The following is a 17,292-nucleotide window of genomic DNA, read 5'->3' on the forward strand; positions in this document are numbered from 1 at the left end:
AGTGCTTTATTGGGCAAATGGATTTTTGTTTTCAATAAACATTTGCAGATAAAAAAACATGAGCTACTGCACACCCAGAATAATAGTTAGTGTGGAGGTGCTGACTAACGGTGAATAAACTATAAACTATCAAAATAAAGAAAGTCACACACTCCATGTGTAATCTCCCAGCAATTTAATGGGTATTTACCAATGTTTCGGCAGTCCTGTGCCTTCTTCATCCCTGTGCCTTCTTCCTGGAAGGTACAGCGATGCCGAAACGTTGGTAAATACCCATTAAAGGCACAGTGATGCCGTAATGTTGTAAATACCCATTAAATTGCTGGGAGATTACACATGGAGTGTGCGACTTTCTTATTTTGATAATAAACATTTGCAGACAAAATATAGTTAACACATTGTTAACTATATGTCATTTCCGGTCACAACTTGCAGACTGTTTACGTGCTGCTGTGCGTTTTGTTGCCAACCTTACTTTGCTACCTGACAACTTTACGGTTTTTACTTTTTAATTACCGTTATATTTTTAGTTTTTCCCTCACTCAACTTTTTTTCATTAAACTTTTTCACTCCGGATGTTTTATCTGGACATGGTTCGTCAGGACTTCCAACAGCCGAAGCTAAGTAGTAACATTAACATGATGCCTTCTAATTGCAGTCGCTGTACTCATAATATACAGGAGAACGATCGCCTTACGGCAAGGATAGCTGTGGCTGCAAGCCCAGCTTCAGACGCAATCGTTAGGCAAGGTTAATTTCAGTGTAGGAAAGGATGAAACAGCGTCTGTGCCAGCAGTAAGTACAGATAGTAACGTTAGTATAAATCCCCTCGCACGGTCCCCGCAGCCGGACAACTTTCTCATGGCTTCTGGAGGGAAATGCTGTAGGAATGCTCAACCGGTCACTCATTCAGCCGACAGAAACTTTCAACCGGTTCTCCCCATTAAGCAGCGAGTCGGAGTCAGAGGCCGAGCCTTCTCTGGTCTCTACTCCTCCCGTTACGGGGTCTGAGACGCCGAAGGCTCCCACCATTAGCTCTGACAAATTGAAAACCCTAGTCATTGGCGACTCCATTACCCGCAGTATTAGACTTAAAACGAACGTTAAGGCTAATCTGAAGATGGTGCTGGCTAAAGCTAAAACTGGCGAGTATAGAGATTTGTTATCCACGTCGGCACCAACGATGTTAGGATGAAACAGTCAGAGGTCACCAAGCGCAACATAGCTTCAGCGTGTAAATCAGCTAGAAAGATGTGTCGGCATCGAGTAATGTCTTTGGCCCCCTCCCAGTTAGGGGGAGTGATGAGCTCTACAGCAGAGTCTCACAACTCAATCGCTGGTTGAAAACTGTTTTCTGCCCCTCCCAAAAGATAGAATTTGTAGATAATTGGCCCTCTCTGGGACTCACCCACAAACAGGACCAAGCCTGGCCTGTTGAGGAGTGACGGACTCCAATCCTAGCTGGAGGGTGCTCTCATCATATCTACGAACATAGACAGGGCTCTAACTCCCCTAGCTCCACAATGAAATAGGGTGGCAGGCCAGGCAGCCAGCTTAGTGGAGTCTGCCACTAGCACAGTCAGTGTAGTCAGCTCAGCTACCCCATTGAGACCGTGTCTGTGCCTCGACCTAGGTTTGGCAAAACTAAACATGGCGGTGTTCGCCTTAGCAATCTCACTAGAATAAGACCTCCTCCATTCCTGCCATTATTGAAAGAGATCGTGATACCACACATACTCAAAATAGGGCTACTTAATGTTAGATCCCTCACTTCAAAGGCAGTTATAGTCAATGAACTGATCACTGATCATAATCTTGATGTGATTGGCCTGACTGAAACATGGCTTAAGCCTGATGAATTTACTGTGTTAAATGAGGCCTCACCTCCTGGTTACACTAGTGACCATATCCCCGTGCATCCCGCAAAGGCGGAGTGTTGCTAACATTTATGATAGCAAATTTCAATTTACAAAGGACAGCTTTTTTCCATCTACGTAACATTGCAAAAATCAAAACTTTTTGTCCAAAAATGATGCAGAAAAATTAATCCATGCTTTTGTTACTTCTAGGTTAGACTACTGCAATGCTCTACTTTCCGGCTACCCGGATAAAGCACTAGATAAACTTCAGTTAGTGCAAAATACGGCTGCTGGAATCCTGACTAAACCAAAGAATTTGATCATATTACTCCAGTGCTAGCCTCCCTACACTGGCTTCCTGTTTAGGCAAGGGCTGATTTCAAGGTTTTACTGCTAACCTACAAAGCCCGCCACACGCTGCTGCGCCTTCTTCACCACGCTGTCTGTGTGGGTGGACCAATTCAGTTTGTCCGTGATGTGTATGCCAAGGAACTTAAAACTTACTACCCTCTCCATTACTGTCCCGTCGATGTGGATAGGGGGTGCTCCCTCTGCTGTTTCCTGAAGTCCACGATCATCTCCTTTGTTTTGTTGACGGTGGTATTTTCCTGACACCACACTCCGAGGGCCCTCAGCTCCTCCCTGTAGGCCGTCTCGTCGTTGTTGGTAATAAGCCTACCACTGTAGTGTCGTCTGCAAACTGATGATTGAGTTGGAGGAGTGCATGGCCACGCAGTCTGGGTGAACAGGGAGTACATGAGAGGGCTCAGAACGCACCCTTGTGGGCCCCAGTGTTGAGGATCAGCGGGGTGGAGATGTTGTTACCTACCCTCACCACCTGGGGCGGCCCATCAGGAAGTCCAGTACCAGTTACACAGGGCGGTCGAGACCCAGGGTCTCGAGCTTGATGACGAGTTTGGAGGGTACTATTGGTGTTAAATGCTGAGCTCTAACGATTGCGTCTGAAGCTGGGCTTGCAGCACAGCTATCCTTGCCGTAAGGCGATCGTTCTCCTGTATATTATGAGTACAGCGACTGCAATTAGAAGGCATCATGTTAATGTTACTACTTAGCTTCGGCTGTTGGAAGTCCTGACGAACCATGTCCAGATAAAACATCCGGAGTGAAAAAGTTTAATGAAAAAAAGTTGAGTGAGGGAAAAACTAAAAATATAAACGGTAATTAAAAAGTAAAAACCGTAAAGTTGTCAGGTAGCAAAGTAAGGTTGGCAACAAAACGCACAGCAGCACGTAAACAAGTCTGCAAGTTGTGACCGGAAATGACATATAGTTAACAATGTGTTAACTATATTTTGTCTGCAAATGTTTATTATCAAAATAAGAAAGTCGCACACTCCATGTGTAATCTCCCAGCAATTTAATGGGTATTTACCAACATTACGGCATCACTGTGCCTTTAATGGGTATTTACCAACGTTTCGGCATCGCTGTACCTTCCAGGAAGAAGGCACAGGGATGAAGAAGGCACAGGACTGCCGAAACATTGGTAAATACCCATTAAATTGCTGGGAGATTACACATGGAGTGTGTGACTTTCTTTATTTTGATAGTTTATAGTTTATTCACCGTTAGTCAGCACCTCCACACTAACTATTATTCTGGGTGTGCAGTAGCTCATGTTTTTTTATCTGCAAATGTTTATTGAAAACAAAAATACATTTGCCCAATAAAGCACGTTTGTTTTTCAAATACATTGTTACAGTTGTTAGTTAGCTAGCTAACCCTAGCCATATTAACATAGACGTGACAAGCGTCAAAATACGTCAAACCAGAGATGGTATCAAGAAGAAAATACAACTAACTGAAACAAGCCATCTACATTCACTGGACAGCAGCTTCTAGTCATTGTTGCTAGCTATCTGACCTACGATAATGACAACACAAAGCCTTTTGTCTCAGGGTTGAGCGCAACTTTTGTCGGGACGTTGTCAAACCCATCTGTCTATTGTTATCAGCTCTAAGTTTTAAAAAGTTGTAGTGCCTTTTTTCTTCTTAGTAAAGAAACATTTGCTTGGTTTCTAAAAAGGATGATGCTAGCCATGAAATATGTTAAATGGACTAGGCATCCCCTATCATCTAGTTTGACTTGACTCATGATGATACTATGGTCAGGTTTAAAAAATATGAGAATGATTGAGTAAAATGTCTGTTCACCTTCCAGAAAGAGCCACAGAGAACCTTTGAAATGGCTTCTGGATAGTCCTGATAAGTGTCTAAAAGTCAAGGGTACTGTCAACCCCCCCAGATGCATTTATACAGTAACCTTTTTATCCCCCCTCTTCCCTGGACCCTCTCATCAGCTCTGGTTTCAGCCCATGTTCAGTGGCAGTGAGTAATCTGCCACAATACTTAGCCTCAGCTTGGTTTCTTGGAATGAATTCTACAGACTATCTATTCCAGGCAGAACTCTCAGAAGTAAGTAGCTTTGACAACAGGGGTTGCTGTAACCATAATTTGGGATGTTTTACTTCACACTCCTCTTGCTCTCCATTTCTGTTGAGCTACTTGGTACTTGGAATGTTTTTTTGTAAGGGTTCTCAAATAGCCCTCCCTCAGCCGTTAGTGACGCAAACCCATTCAAGCCATTACTTGATCTGAAGACCCCTGTCTGAATGGCATTGTGCTGTTACAATAGCGCTTTCATCAGAAGCATCCTTCAGCCTTCACATCAAAGCAACAGTCCTTTCTACGAACCCATTCCTATGGCAGAGTGATCGCACAGTTGCTGCCGAGTGCTGACTCCTTGAGCCCAGTCAAGTAGGTTACAACATGTCCCAAACCCCTTTGAGGAAGCAGTCTGCAGGACAAAGGCCTCTTTGAATAGGGTATCATGACTGTCATTTACCAAGTAGCTCCTGTCAGATTTCAAGAACCTGAATCATAAAATACTAGACACATGCTAAAGGCCACATGGCACAACCCAAAACTCAAACGGGTCGATAGATAAAGAGACTGATTCCATATCCTTTGCTCAGATGGGAATCCACCAACACAACTCTCAATTATCTTTCATTGGATAGACAACTCCCTAGGTCACAATTATATTGATTTGTGCTTCTGAATGACTCCTGTAGAGAAGGATTATATTAGTCCCAGCTCCTTGGAGGATCGTCGCACATCACTTATCATTTTTCCCCTCTGTGGGATAGGCAGGATTGGGTGAGTGAGTCATTCAACAGCAGATTAGATTACACCTTGCCTGGGCTCTACATTCTAGAGTTGCACCCTAGACACAAAACATTTGACTTGAATAATCATAATACATCAAACTTGATAAGTAAATTGTGCCACTGTAATGTCATGCAAATGCCATTGGAATACCTTTCTTATTTCAATGCCTTGATATTGGCACTGAGCAAGAGACAGGGGACCTAAGCTTCTGTGTAACAAACTTGATATGAACATTATCGGTTGTGAAATGAACACATTAGAAAGAAGGCCTAGAAAGTGATGCACACTATTCATAGAGGAGTACCTGAAATTACTATAAAATAGCATATGCCATGAGAGAGTCAGGTGGCATTGATAGAGACAGATTGCAGATGTTTGTTGAGCACAGTGGCAGGAAGCTACTGGAAGAGCCCACCACCTGGTCCTGCCGTGTAACAGTAAAGGTCAAATAGGGAGACGAGGCCCTGCCTTAACCATTGCCACATGGATGATGTCCAAGGTCCAGTAGATTTACAGTGAAGGCATAAAACCTCAAATGTTATTATGCTGACAAATTGGGAGTCATGAAAGAGGAATAATACTCTTACTGCACATTGAGCCTCTGTTCAGGCATAGTGAAGCAAGTTCATCACTGTCCAAAGCATAAGATAGAGTGCAGTAACCAGTCATGAAACAGATATTTGACTTTTAGAAAGCTGAGCACAGTACACAGAAACATTTTAACCTTTATTTAACTAGGCAAGTCAGTTAAGAACAAATTCTTATTTACAATGACGGCCTACCAAAAGGCGAAAGGCCTCCTGCGGGGACGGGGTCTGGGATTTAAAAAAATATATATGTATACGTATATATACAGTGGGGAGATCAAGTATTTGATACACTCCCGATTTTGCAGGTTTTCCTACTTACAAAGCATGTAGAGGTCTGTAATTTTTATCATAGGTACACTTCAACTGTGAGAGACGGAATCTAAAACAAAAATCCAGAAAATCACAATGTATGATTTTTAAGTCATTAATTTGCATTTTATTGCATGACATAAGTATTTGATACATCAGAAAAGCAGAAATTAATATTTGGTACAGAACCCTTTGTTTGCAATTACAGAGATCATACGTTTCCTGTAGTTCTTGACCAGTTTTGCACACACTGCAGCAGGGATTTTAGCCCACTCCTCCATACAGACCTTCTCCAGATCCTTCAGGTTTCGGGGCTGTCGCTGGGCAATACGGACTTTCAGCTCCCTCCAAAGATTTTCTATTGGGTTCAGGTCTGGAGACTGGCTAGGCCACTCCAAGACCTTGAGATGCTTCTTACGGAGCCACTCCTTAGTTGCCCTGGCTGTGTGTTTCGGGTCGTTGTCATGCTGGAAGACCCAGCCACAACCCATCTTCAATGCTCTTACTGAGGGAAGGAGGTTGTTGGCCAAGATCTCGCGATACATGGCCCCATCCATCCTCCCCTCAATACAGTGCAGTCGTCCTGTCCCCTTTGCAGAAAATTATCCCCAAAGAATGATGTTTCCACCTCCATGCTTCACGGTTGGGATGGTGTTCTTGGGGTTGTACTCATCCTTCTTCTTCCTCCAAACACAGCGAGTGGAGTTTAGACCAAAAAGCTCTATTTTTGTCTCATCAGACCACATAACCTTCTCCCATTCCTCCTCTGGATCATCCAGATCGTCATTGGCAAACTTCAGACGGGCCTGGACATGTGCTGGCTTGAGCAGGGGGACCTTGCGTGCGCTGCAGGATTTTAATCCATGACGGCGTAGTGTGTTACTAATGGTTTTCTTTGAGACTGTGGTCCCAGCTCTCTTCAGGTCATTGACCAGGTCCTGCCGTGTAGTTCTGGGCTGATCCCTCACCTTCCTCATGATCATTGATGCCCCACGAGGTGAGATCTTGCATGGAGCCCCAGACCGAGGGTGATTGACCGTCATCTTGAACTTCTTCCATTTTCTAATAATTGCGCCAACAGTTGTTGCCTTCTCACCAAGCTGCTTGCCTTATTGTCCTGTAGCCCATCCCAGCTTTGTGCAGGTCTACAATTTTATCCCTGATTTTCTTACACAGCTCTCTGGTCTTGGCCATTGTGGAGAGGTTGGAGTCTGTTTGATTGAGTGTGTGGACAGGTGTCTTTTATACAGGTAACGAGTTCAAACAGGTGCAGTTAATACAGGTAATGAGTGGAGAACAGGAGGGCTTCTTAAAGAAAAACTAACAGGTCTGTGAGAGCCGAAATTCTTACAGACCTCTACATGCTTTGTAAGTAGGAAAACTTGCCAAATCTGCAGTGTATCAAATACTTGTTCTCCCCACTGTATATAAATATAGGACAAAACACACATCACGACAAGAGAGACAACACTACATAAAGAGAGACCTAAGACAACAACATGTCAAGGCAGCAACATATGACAACACAGCATGGTAGCAACACAACATGACAACAATATGGGAGCAACACAACATGGTAGCAGCACAAAACATGGTACAAACATTATTGGGCACAGACAACAGAACAAAGGGCAAGAAGGTAGAGACAACAATACATCATGCAAAGTAGCCATAACTGTAATTAAGAGTGTCCATGATTGAGTCTTTGAATTAAGAGATTGAGATAAAACTGTCCAGTTTGAGTGTTTGTTGCAGCTCGTTCCAGTCGCTAGCTGCAGCGAACTGAAAAGACGAGCAACCCAGGGATGTGTGTGCTTTGGGGACCTTTAACAGAATGTGACTGGCAGAACGGGTGTTGTATATGGAGGATGAGGGCTGCAGCAGATATCTCAGATAGGGGGGAGTGAGGCCTAAGAGGGTTTTATAAATAAGCATCAACCAGTGGGTCTTGCGACGGGTATACAGAGATGACCAGTTTACAGAGGAATATAGAGTGCAGTGATGTGTCCTATGAGGAGCATTGGTGGCAAATCTGATGGCCGAATGGAAAAGAACATCTAGCCGCTCGAGAACACCCTTACCTGCCGATCTATAAATTATGTCTCCGTAATCTAGCATGGGTAGGATGGTCATCTGAATCAGGGTTAGTTTGGCAGCTGGGGTGAAAGAGGAGCGATTACGATAGAGGAAACCAAGTCTAGATTTAACTTTAGCCTGCAGCTTCGATATGTGCTGAGAGAAGGACAGTGTACAGTCTAGCCATACTCCCAAGTACTTGTATGAGGTGACTACCTCAAGCTCTGAACCCTCAGAGGTAGCATTCACACCTGTGGGGTGAGAGGCATTCTTCTTACCAAACCACATGACCTTTGTTTTGGAGGTGATCAGAACAAGGTTAAGGGTAGAGAAATCTGGTTGGACACTAAGAAAGCTTTGTTTGAGAGCATTTAACACAAAATCCAGAGAGGGGCCAGCTGAGTGTAAGACTGTATCATCTGCATATAAATGGATGTGAGAGCTTCCTACTGCCTGAACTGTTATTGTTGAGAAGAGCTTGGAGCCTAGGATTGAGCCTTGTGGTACCCCCTTGGTGACAGGCAGTGGCTGAGACAGCAGCTTTTCTGGCTTTATGCACTGCACTCTTTGAGAGAGGTAGTTAGCAAACCAGGCCAAAGACCCCTCAGAGACACCAATACTCCTTAGCCGGCCCACAAGAATGGAATAGTCTACCCATATCAAAAGCTTTGGCCAAGTCAATAAAAATAGCAGCACAACATTGCTTAGAATCAAGGGCAATGGTGACATCCTTGAGGACCTTTAAGGTTGCAGTGACACATCCATAACCTGAGCGGAAACCAGATTGCATACCAGAGAGAATACTATGGACATCAAGAAAGCCAGTTAGTTGATTATTGACAAGTTTTTCCAACACTTTTGATAAACAGGGCAAAATAGAAATAGGCCTACAACAGTTATGATTAGCATTATGCTCCCCCTTTAAATAAAGGACGAACCGTGGCTGCCTTCCAAGCAATGGGAACCTCCCCAGAAAGGAGAGACAGGTTAAAAAGGTTGGAGATAGTCTTGGCGATGATAGGGGCTGCAACCTTAAAGAAGAAAGGGTCTAAACCATCTGATCCAGATGTTTTGGGGGGTCAAGTTTCAGGGGCTCCTTTAGCACCTTGGACTTAGTGACTGCCTGCAGGGTAAAACTTTGTAGTAAGGCAGGGGAAAAAGAAGGAGAAGCATCAGGGATAGTCACATTAGAAAGGCTGGGAGATGAGGAAATGTTGGATGGGCAAGGAGGCATGGCTGAGTCAAATAGGAATCCTGACTTAATGAGGTGGTGATTAAAGAGCTCAGCCATGTGCTTCTTGTCAGTAACAAACACGTCATCAACTTTAAGGGACATGGGCAGCTGTGAGGAGGAGGGTTTATTCTCCAGGTCTTTAACTGTTTTCCAGAACTTCTTGGGGTTAGACCCACAGAGAGAGAACTGCTTCTTAAAGTAACTAACTTTGGCCTTCCGGATAGCCTGAGTGCACTTATTTCTCATTTGCCTGAACGAGAGCCAGTCAGCCTGAGTATGTGTGTGCCGAGCCTTTCGCCAAATGCAATTCTTGAGGTGGAATAACTCTGCAAGATCACTGTCGAACCAGGGGCTGAACCTGTTTTTAATTCAAATTTTCTTTATGGGGGCGTGTTAGTTAAAAATACCACTGAAAATATCAAAAAAGAAGGTCCAAGCGTCTTCGACAGAGGGGATCAAGCCAATTCTATACTATTTTACAGAGGCCAGTTCTGGAAGGAAGGCTTTTTAGCAAGCATCTTTGACAAATCAGGAGGACAGGTCGTTTCACTGAGCAGCCATTACGAACATAAGCTGTAATTACAGAAAAGACGAGACTGATCTATCAGGATTATTTGTGAGGATAACATCAAGAAGAGTAGCCTTTTCTGGGTGTTTGGAGTCACATCTTGTGGTATTGGTAATAATCTAAGAAATATTTAGGTAGTCCCATTGCTTTAGGACTTGGTCAGGTGGTTTAAGCATGTCCCAGTTTAGGTCACATAGCAGGACAAATTCAGACTTGGTGTAAGGGGCCATGAGAGAGCTTAGGTTAGGTAGGGTACAGGCCGGTGCTGATGGAGGATGATAGCACCCAGCAACAGTCAACAAAAAGCTATTTGAAGGTTTAATACTTAAAACCAGCAAATCAAATTGTTTGGGGACAGACTTGGTGGAGACAACCGAGCACTGAAGGTGATCCTTGGTAAAGATTGCCACTCCCCCACCTTTGGAAGATCTGTCTTGCCGAAAAAGGTTATAACCAGAAAGGTTAACATCAGTATTCAAAACACTCTTCCTTAGCCACATCTCAGTAATGACCAACACAACTGGATGGGAGCTGTGAACCCACACTTTCAATTGATATATTTTAGGTAATAAGCTTCTAGTTTTAACGTGCAGAAAACCCAGGCTTTTACGGGAGCAGAAATCAGTGAAGAAGATAGGGGAAGTCAGAATTGGGGCTAGCAACAGTAGATGGGCCAGGGTGTACATGCACATTTCCAGATATCCTCAGCAGTAATACAATCAGGGTACGACAGAGGACAGGGAGAGCTCTGCAGTGCTGATTTATGACATCTGAATGTGCATCAGATGGCAACAAGATCATATTTTACAGCAATTTCATCAGGTAACATGAATACAAAGCTTGCGAGAGGTGATTAGAATGGGATGGGAGGCCAAAAGTATGTGTTACCAATAGAGAGTCAACAAACATAGTCTGTCCCACGGTTGGGTACGGACAGTTCGTAGTCAACAAAGCATGCAGGAGTCATGAGGCAAATAGCAAAAAGCACAAGATTAAAATATATATATATAACGACTTGGGGCTAGCCATTGTAAGTTCAGAGTCACTCGCCCCAACAGTGCCTGTGTGCTGGAGGGGAGTGAAAGCTTGGGAGGGTGGGGGGGTACCTGTACCAGACAGGGGGAGACAACCAAGGGCAGACGGTAAACAGATCGCCAGGTGGAATCCAAGCAGCAGTGCAGCAGGTAACGGGAGTAAGTGTCACATCCACTTGGGAGAAGCTTATATTTCTGGAGGCAGATTTCTAGTAGAAAATGCCATAGGATGGACTGAACAGCAGGAGGGGGCTTCAAGGCCTCTGGATCTGGATGGGGTAGCCAGCCATTTGTTGGGCTCAAAGGCCTCGACACGTCTCGCTTCACATGTCAGTGCTAATTGAAGTTGAATCTCTTTGTACTAGCAAGCTTGGTAGCCTGAGCATTCAGTCCTTATAAAGTAAAATATATCATTGTGATGTATTTTTCTTCTTGGCTTTTGAAAGTAAAAAATAGCTTCAGACTAAGCATTACTCACTCAGCTCCAGGTTGGATGATGTTTTCAGGTCTCTGCTTATTTGCCAGAGCATTTGCTGTATAGCTTAGCGTGTGTGTGTGTGTGTGTGTGTGTGTGTGTGTGTGTGTGTGTGTGTGTGTGTGTGAGAGATTTACTGCACAGGGACGACAACGCACTTCAGGCTTTTCTACAGCAGGGAGACTCCATACTAAGTATTTACACAACAAAAAGCCACAGATGCAATCAACCTCAGAAGCACAACATTTCCATGCCCCCATGAAATTATATACAAACCAACTAACTGTAGCACAGCAAAGAAGTATCTACCTCAAACTCCAAGTATAGCCACCCAGACCAATAAAGCTTAAGATAGACTTACAAAGCAGATGTTAAGATATACACTCACCGGACAGTTTATTAGGTAGACCACCCCATTCATGAAAATGGATTGCTCCTACAGACAGTGAGTCAAGTGGCCGTGGTCTGTTATATAAGCAGGCACACAGGCATCGAGGCATTCAGTTACTGTTCGATTGAACATTAGGATGGGCAAAACAAGTGACCTAAGCAACTTTCAACGTGGCATGATCGTCGGTGGAAGGCGCGCCGGACCTATTATCTCTGAAAACGGCCATCCTCCTGGACTTTTCACGCACGACAGTGTCTATGGTTTACCGAGAATGGTACAACAAACAAAAAACATCAGGTCAGCAGCAGTCCTGTGGGCGAAAACAGCTCGTTGATGAGAAAGGTCGGAGGAGAATGGCAAGAATCGTGCAAGCTAACAGGCGTGCCACAGACAAATAACAGCGCAGTACAACAGTGGTGTGCAGAACGGCATCTCGGAACTCACAACTTGTCGATCCTTGTCATGGATGGGCTATTGCAGCAGACGATCACACCGGGTTCCACAGCTAAAAACAAGATGCGGTTCCAGTGGGCACGCAATCACCAACACTGGACCATTGAGGAGTGGTAAAACATCTGCTGGAACATGACAGCAAGTTCAGTTTACTTGAGTGGCCTGCACAGTCCCCATTGTCAATCCAATAGAGCATCTTTGGGATGAGATGGAACAAGCCTGCTCCCAGCATGAATGTACCACCGTCCAATCTATAGCAACTGCATTTCTGACACCTTGTAGAATGCCCCAAAGAATTCAGGCTGTTCTTTAGACATAGAGGGGTCCGCCCGGTACTAGATGGGTGTACCTAATAAACTGTCCGGTGAGTGTATAACTATAGTACACTTACAGTAAGGATAGCTGTGGCTTTAAAGTGAAACCCTTCGAAACTGCTGGGTCAGTGCAAACCTTAGCAATGTGTGTGTGTGTGTCCTCTTCACTTCCACATGCCTTCTAAATGACATTGTATTGAATTAATAAAATGCACCCTTTTTTGAGCATTTATAGCCTAATGCTTTTACCTTTTAGTGCATCACCCTGCACAGTGATATATGAAAATGTGTCTGAACCAATCAGATTAGCAAGGTGCTCTCTTGCTGCAGACACTGCTGCATTAATTTGACTGTGTTTCCAAGCCTACTGACATGAAATCTAAAGCTTTCTCATACCATAACAATCTATCACATGCATCTGTCTCTGGCCACCTGCCATTCCTGAATAAAAGAACACTACATATTTATTGGAACACCAGGGTGGGGGAATGTACTGTATATATATAGAGAGAGAGAGAGAGAGAGAGAGAAAGAGAAAGAGAGAGAGAGAGAGAGAGAGACACACACTCAGGACAGAGAATGTGCTCACTGTACATATACAAGCGATGATTCTCATCAGCTTTGATTACAGGTCAGCAAATAGCAGTCAGAAAATTGAAAATGAAGGTCAGAAAATATCAGTTGTTATGTAAATATGTGTATTGACCAAGCATGGTGTATTGCTGATAACTTTGTGTGCTGCTTCAACATTCAGCACTACGCCACCTATTGGTGTGAAATAAGTATTATCATGCGACATCTGGTGAACTAGTACAGCTTCTAGTAGGAAAACAGTTTGTGTAGCATAGAAAATAAAACTGCCTGGTTTACAAATTAGCTGCCATTTATTATTTCAGAATTTCAAGTTAAGTAAAATCCTCTTTCATAACAAACTTAACAGAGAACATTGTGATATTACATGGATATAAAAGTTTTACAAAACATAACTTTTTAGAACTACATATAAACTACATGAAACAACAGCATAACATTAAAATTGGTGTATTAAACACCTTCATTTTATATCTTTAAAGTTCTTTAACATTTCTAAAATTGGATAAAAACCCTCTAGGAAATGATACTATAATTGGTGTTAGGAGAAAAGATGTCACCTTAAGAAGATTGACGTACTTCTCTCTCCATAACACCACCACACTTAAGAGCCATTTAAAACTAGTGCAGGTTTGAACTGTGCAACCTGCTTCTCAATTTGAGATTATTTTTTAAGTCAGGAACTGACTGAAGCCTGGGTTATTTTGAAGATTCATGTGTCAAATTAAGATAATTTCAGGCCATGTATACAAGATGGACCAAAAAACAACAGCACATTCTTTCAGCTTTGGAGTCTCTCTCAGTTCTGGAGTGTCACATATATTTTCCCAGGACTCTTGGGTCCTAGGCATGCTCAATGCTCTGTTGTTGTTGTTTTTCAAAGTATCAGTAAATGGCCTCATCCATGTTGTCATCACTGTCCCCTCCGAACTCCTCTCCATTGTCAAAGTAGGACATGATATAGTCTGTCTCCTGTGGGAACACAATCAGAGTGGGAAAAAATGCTACGTATAAGCTCATTACAACCTTGTGAACTGTGTTTGCAACCCTCACTTTCTGTTAAATCATGCATTGGTGTCAATGGAAAATGTATGGGGGAAATTGTCTCTAGTAAGGATTCAAGTCAAAGTGATATTATCTCACTGAGGTTGTGTGGGGCATGAGACCAGATGAAAAAAGTAAGAAAGAGCTTGAATGTGTAGCAGTTTTGCATCCGTCCCTCTCCTTTCCCTAACCTGGGACCATCTGAAAGAAATGACAACTGCCACCCAGGAAGCATCGTTACCTGTCACTGCGGAGCAATGGAAACAATTACTTCAGGTCTCAGAGTGGGTGACGTCACCGATTGAACGCTACTAGCGCACACCGCTTACTAGCTAGCCATTTAACATTGGCTACAGATGCTTACCTCTTCAAACTCTTCTTCATCATACTCCTCCTCCCCATCTTGCTGCTCTTCCTCCTGCTTCTTCTTCTCCCCTTCCTCTTCATCTGAGGTCACTTCCTCCTCTTTTTTCTCCAATGTCTGAAATATGACACAAATGAATACAAAAGAAACTAAAAGAAAAATAACATTGATAGTAAAATAATACACCACCAGGCTTACATTAAGTTTGAGGTTTAACAGCAAGAAACATTTCCCTTATCTAGTGTGCTGAGATTGAGTTGTGTTACATGCCTATAGATGTGGTAAAGAGGTCAATAGAATACAGACTATGGAGTTAATGTCTGATGTACTGGCTGAGTACCTACTATTCCCACCTCTAGTTTATGGATGATCTCCTCTTTGTCCACCCGGGTCTTTTTGCTGGGTTTGGGGTCCACTGGTGTATCCACACTAAGAGAGGTGTCTGTAACAGACGAAAAGGGACAAAAGCCAATCATTAGTGAAAACCAACTCCCTCTATCTATTCCCCCTCCTCTCCTTTCATTTAAAAGGCCATTCAACCAAAAGCTATATTTATCTCATAATAGAAAATGGCAGATCATTTATGTATAAGTCAGGCAGTATTGTCATTGTCAGTAAACCAGCAGTGACTTTATCTTATCCTTCTGTTCAAAGCAGAAGGGCAAATTGATGCATCCATGTCTCTAGGGAGACACAAGCAGTCAGACACAATATTCCTCTGAAGACACCTCTCTCTTCAGCACTCCGCCCAGGAAATAGGAAGGAAAAAAATCATGTGGGCGCAATATGCTCTGAAAGAGACAGGTCTTTCACCAGCAACGTACATGTCATCAAGTCCTGCAGGAAGCAAACTAAACAGAACTGCAAAATGAATGGATTTTTTTTTATTGCAATAGCCTTCTGTGATCACATGGTGGGTGGGCTTTCATAGTGAATCTGTATCACTCACAAAAATGTCCAGTTAATCAATGTGAGGTATAAAACAACACTGTATCATCCACTTACTCTCTTTTAGGGGCTTCTTGACACGGATTCGAAGCTCTTTTGGTAGCCTTTTCCAGTCTGACGTTAAAAAACAAAAATCAATCAGCAGACACAGGTGCTACAATAATGTTTTTACACAGCAATGACCTTGTCAAAATGATGGAATGTTGGTTCACATCCGGTAAACCTGAGGGACTAAAACCTCAAATTGTTTTCCCAATCAGCCTCTATTCAGCAGACCCTAATTGTGAGCGACAGCTCAATTTCTCCCATTTGAAACGCTTTGGGTCACCTGACAGTTTCAATCAGGACCGTTCACACTCCATTGTGGCTGACATCTCTGGGGCGGCGTAGCGAGTGATTTCATACTGCTTCAGGATTAGATCATTGATTCTATTAATCCCTGTTTAACAGTGTTATGCTGGTAATCAGATCGTACAATGCACTCCTTCTAATACATGTTCCATAGTTTCTATCTCCTTTCAGTTACATTTTTTGAACTGGAGGTATGATGCAGCTGACTCACCTGGATTCCACTCAAGGGTGTTGTCTGACGGCTCACTGTTCTGATATTTATCAGAATACCGCTCCACATCTGGAAGTCAGACAAGAAGCTCATTCATTTCTTAAACATGGTACAAGAACAAACATGTATTTGAAAAGAAAGCCTCTGTGTATTATCATGTCTACCTCATTTGCTGCTCCCAAATGTTCTTATCGAAGCATAATTGCTTGATTGCATAATTGAAAAATATTTCCACCCCTGATTTAGGTAAAGTCAGCCAAACCTTGTATCATTTTAATAAAATAACACCATTTGGAGCTGCTGACAGTGACAAGACATTGACTGTCTAATTTCTGCTACGTTTGGATGTCTGTAATTACTCTTTTCATCGCTAACACACAGAGATGGTGTCTTCCCAGGCTTTAAGTACCTTTCTTGGAGACGGCTGGGCGGACATAAAATGGTAGGGTCTTCATGTTTCCCCTGAACTCCTGCTTCAGTGCCAACATGTACTCTGCTTCCTCTCCCATCACCAAGGGGACAGGCTTGTGTTCCATGGGCTACATGTGCACAAAAAACATAACACATATTAGGCTAGTCCTTAAAACGACAACAAAAGGCTCAATGCAAGCTTTTCCAAAATAGCATGCTCTTATTTGCTCCCAACCAAACACATATCTTACGGTCTCAATACATTTAAACAAAAAAAGTCAGCCCTGGATGTTGCTTAGACAAATAGAAAAATCAGGAGAAAAGACTGAGAACAACCTCTAAATAAAGCCAATATTTGACAACAATGAGGTGCATCCAAAATGAAAAATGACAGCTACAGGGTCAGTCACATCACCCCTTACTCACAGGGAACAGAGGTGTAGGCTGGAGAATTGAAGGGGGCAGGTTCTCCCCTTTCCCAATCCCGACTGCCTCGATACTGAAGCTCATGTACCCCTTGCCGCGACCTCTGCCGCGGCCCAGGCCAGCCATGGAGTGAGCACACAGTGGGGTGGGGGGGGGGTTCGCAGGTAAATCTGTCAAGGGAGGAAGAATGCAATGGGCACTAAAAGAGTACTGAGTAATAGCACTTCTATTTTCCCAAACTATTTGTGTAAAGCTATATAAGCTTACTTTTACTCCTGGCCCATATATGATCACCTATATGATTGCTGTTAACTGTAATTTGACAATAACCCTAACCCTATTAGCTCTAGCTAATGAGCAGTGAATAACAAAGGTCACATAGCCAGGGCTAAACAAGAACGGGTATAGCTACAACACAACAAAAGGACAAAAACGTTGTGAAGGGGAGCAAT

General features: G+C 43.2%; 1 protein-coding gene across 2 annotated transcripts in view; it reads right to left on the reverse strand.

Moving 5' to 3' along the window:
• Positions 1-13,359: 13,359 nt before the first annotated feature.
• LOC111965006 (DNA-directed RNA polymerase III subunit RPC7-like) overlaps positions 13,360-17,292 on the reverse strand; it is a 737,315-nt gene continuing 733,382 nt past the window's right edge. The window contains exons 2-8 of one of the 2 annotated variants that reach the window (XM_070443996.1): positions 16,841-17,093; positions 16,413-16,542; positions 16,004-16,072; positions 15,499-15,555; positions 14,847-14,935; positions 14,494-14,610; positions 13,360-14,057 (exon numbers count right to left, since the gene is read on the reverse strand). In XM_070443996.1, coding sequence (XP_070300097.1) covers positions 13,971-14,057; positions 14,494-14,610; positions 14,847-14,935; positions 15,499-15,555; positions 16,004-16,072; positions 16,413-16,542; positions 16,841-16,966 — 675 coding nt within the window. In that variant the 5' untranslated portion in view covers positions 16,967-17,093 and the 3' untranslated portion in view covers positions 13,360-13,970. Of the gene's footprint in view, positions 14,058-14,493; positions 14,611-14,837; positions 14,936-15,498; positions 15,556-16,003; positions 16,073-16,412; positions 16,543-16,840; positions 17,109-17,292 lie in introns of those variants that run through there. The other variant, XM_023988942.2, reaches the window with a different exon arrangement.

This window comes from Salvelinus sp. IW2-2015, linkage group LG6.1, assembly GCF_002910315.2.
Source record: "Salvelinus sp. IW2-2015 linkage group LG6.1, ASM291031v2, whole genome shotgun sequence".
Classification (NCBI taxonomy): Eukaryota; Metazoa; Chordata; class Actinopteri; order Salmoniformes; family Salmonidae; genus Salvelinus; species Salvelinus sp. IW2-2015.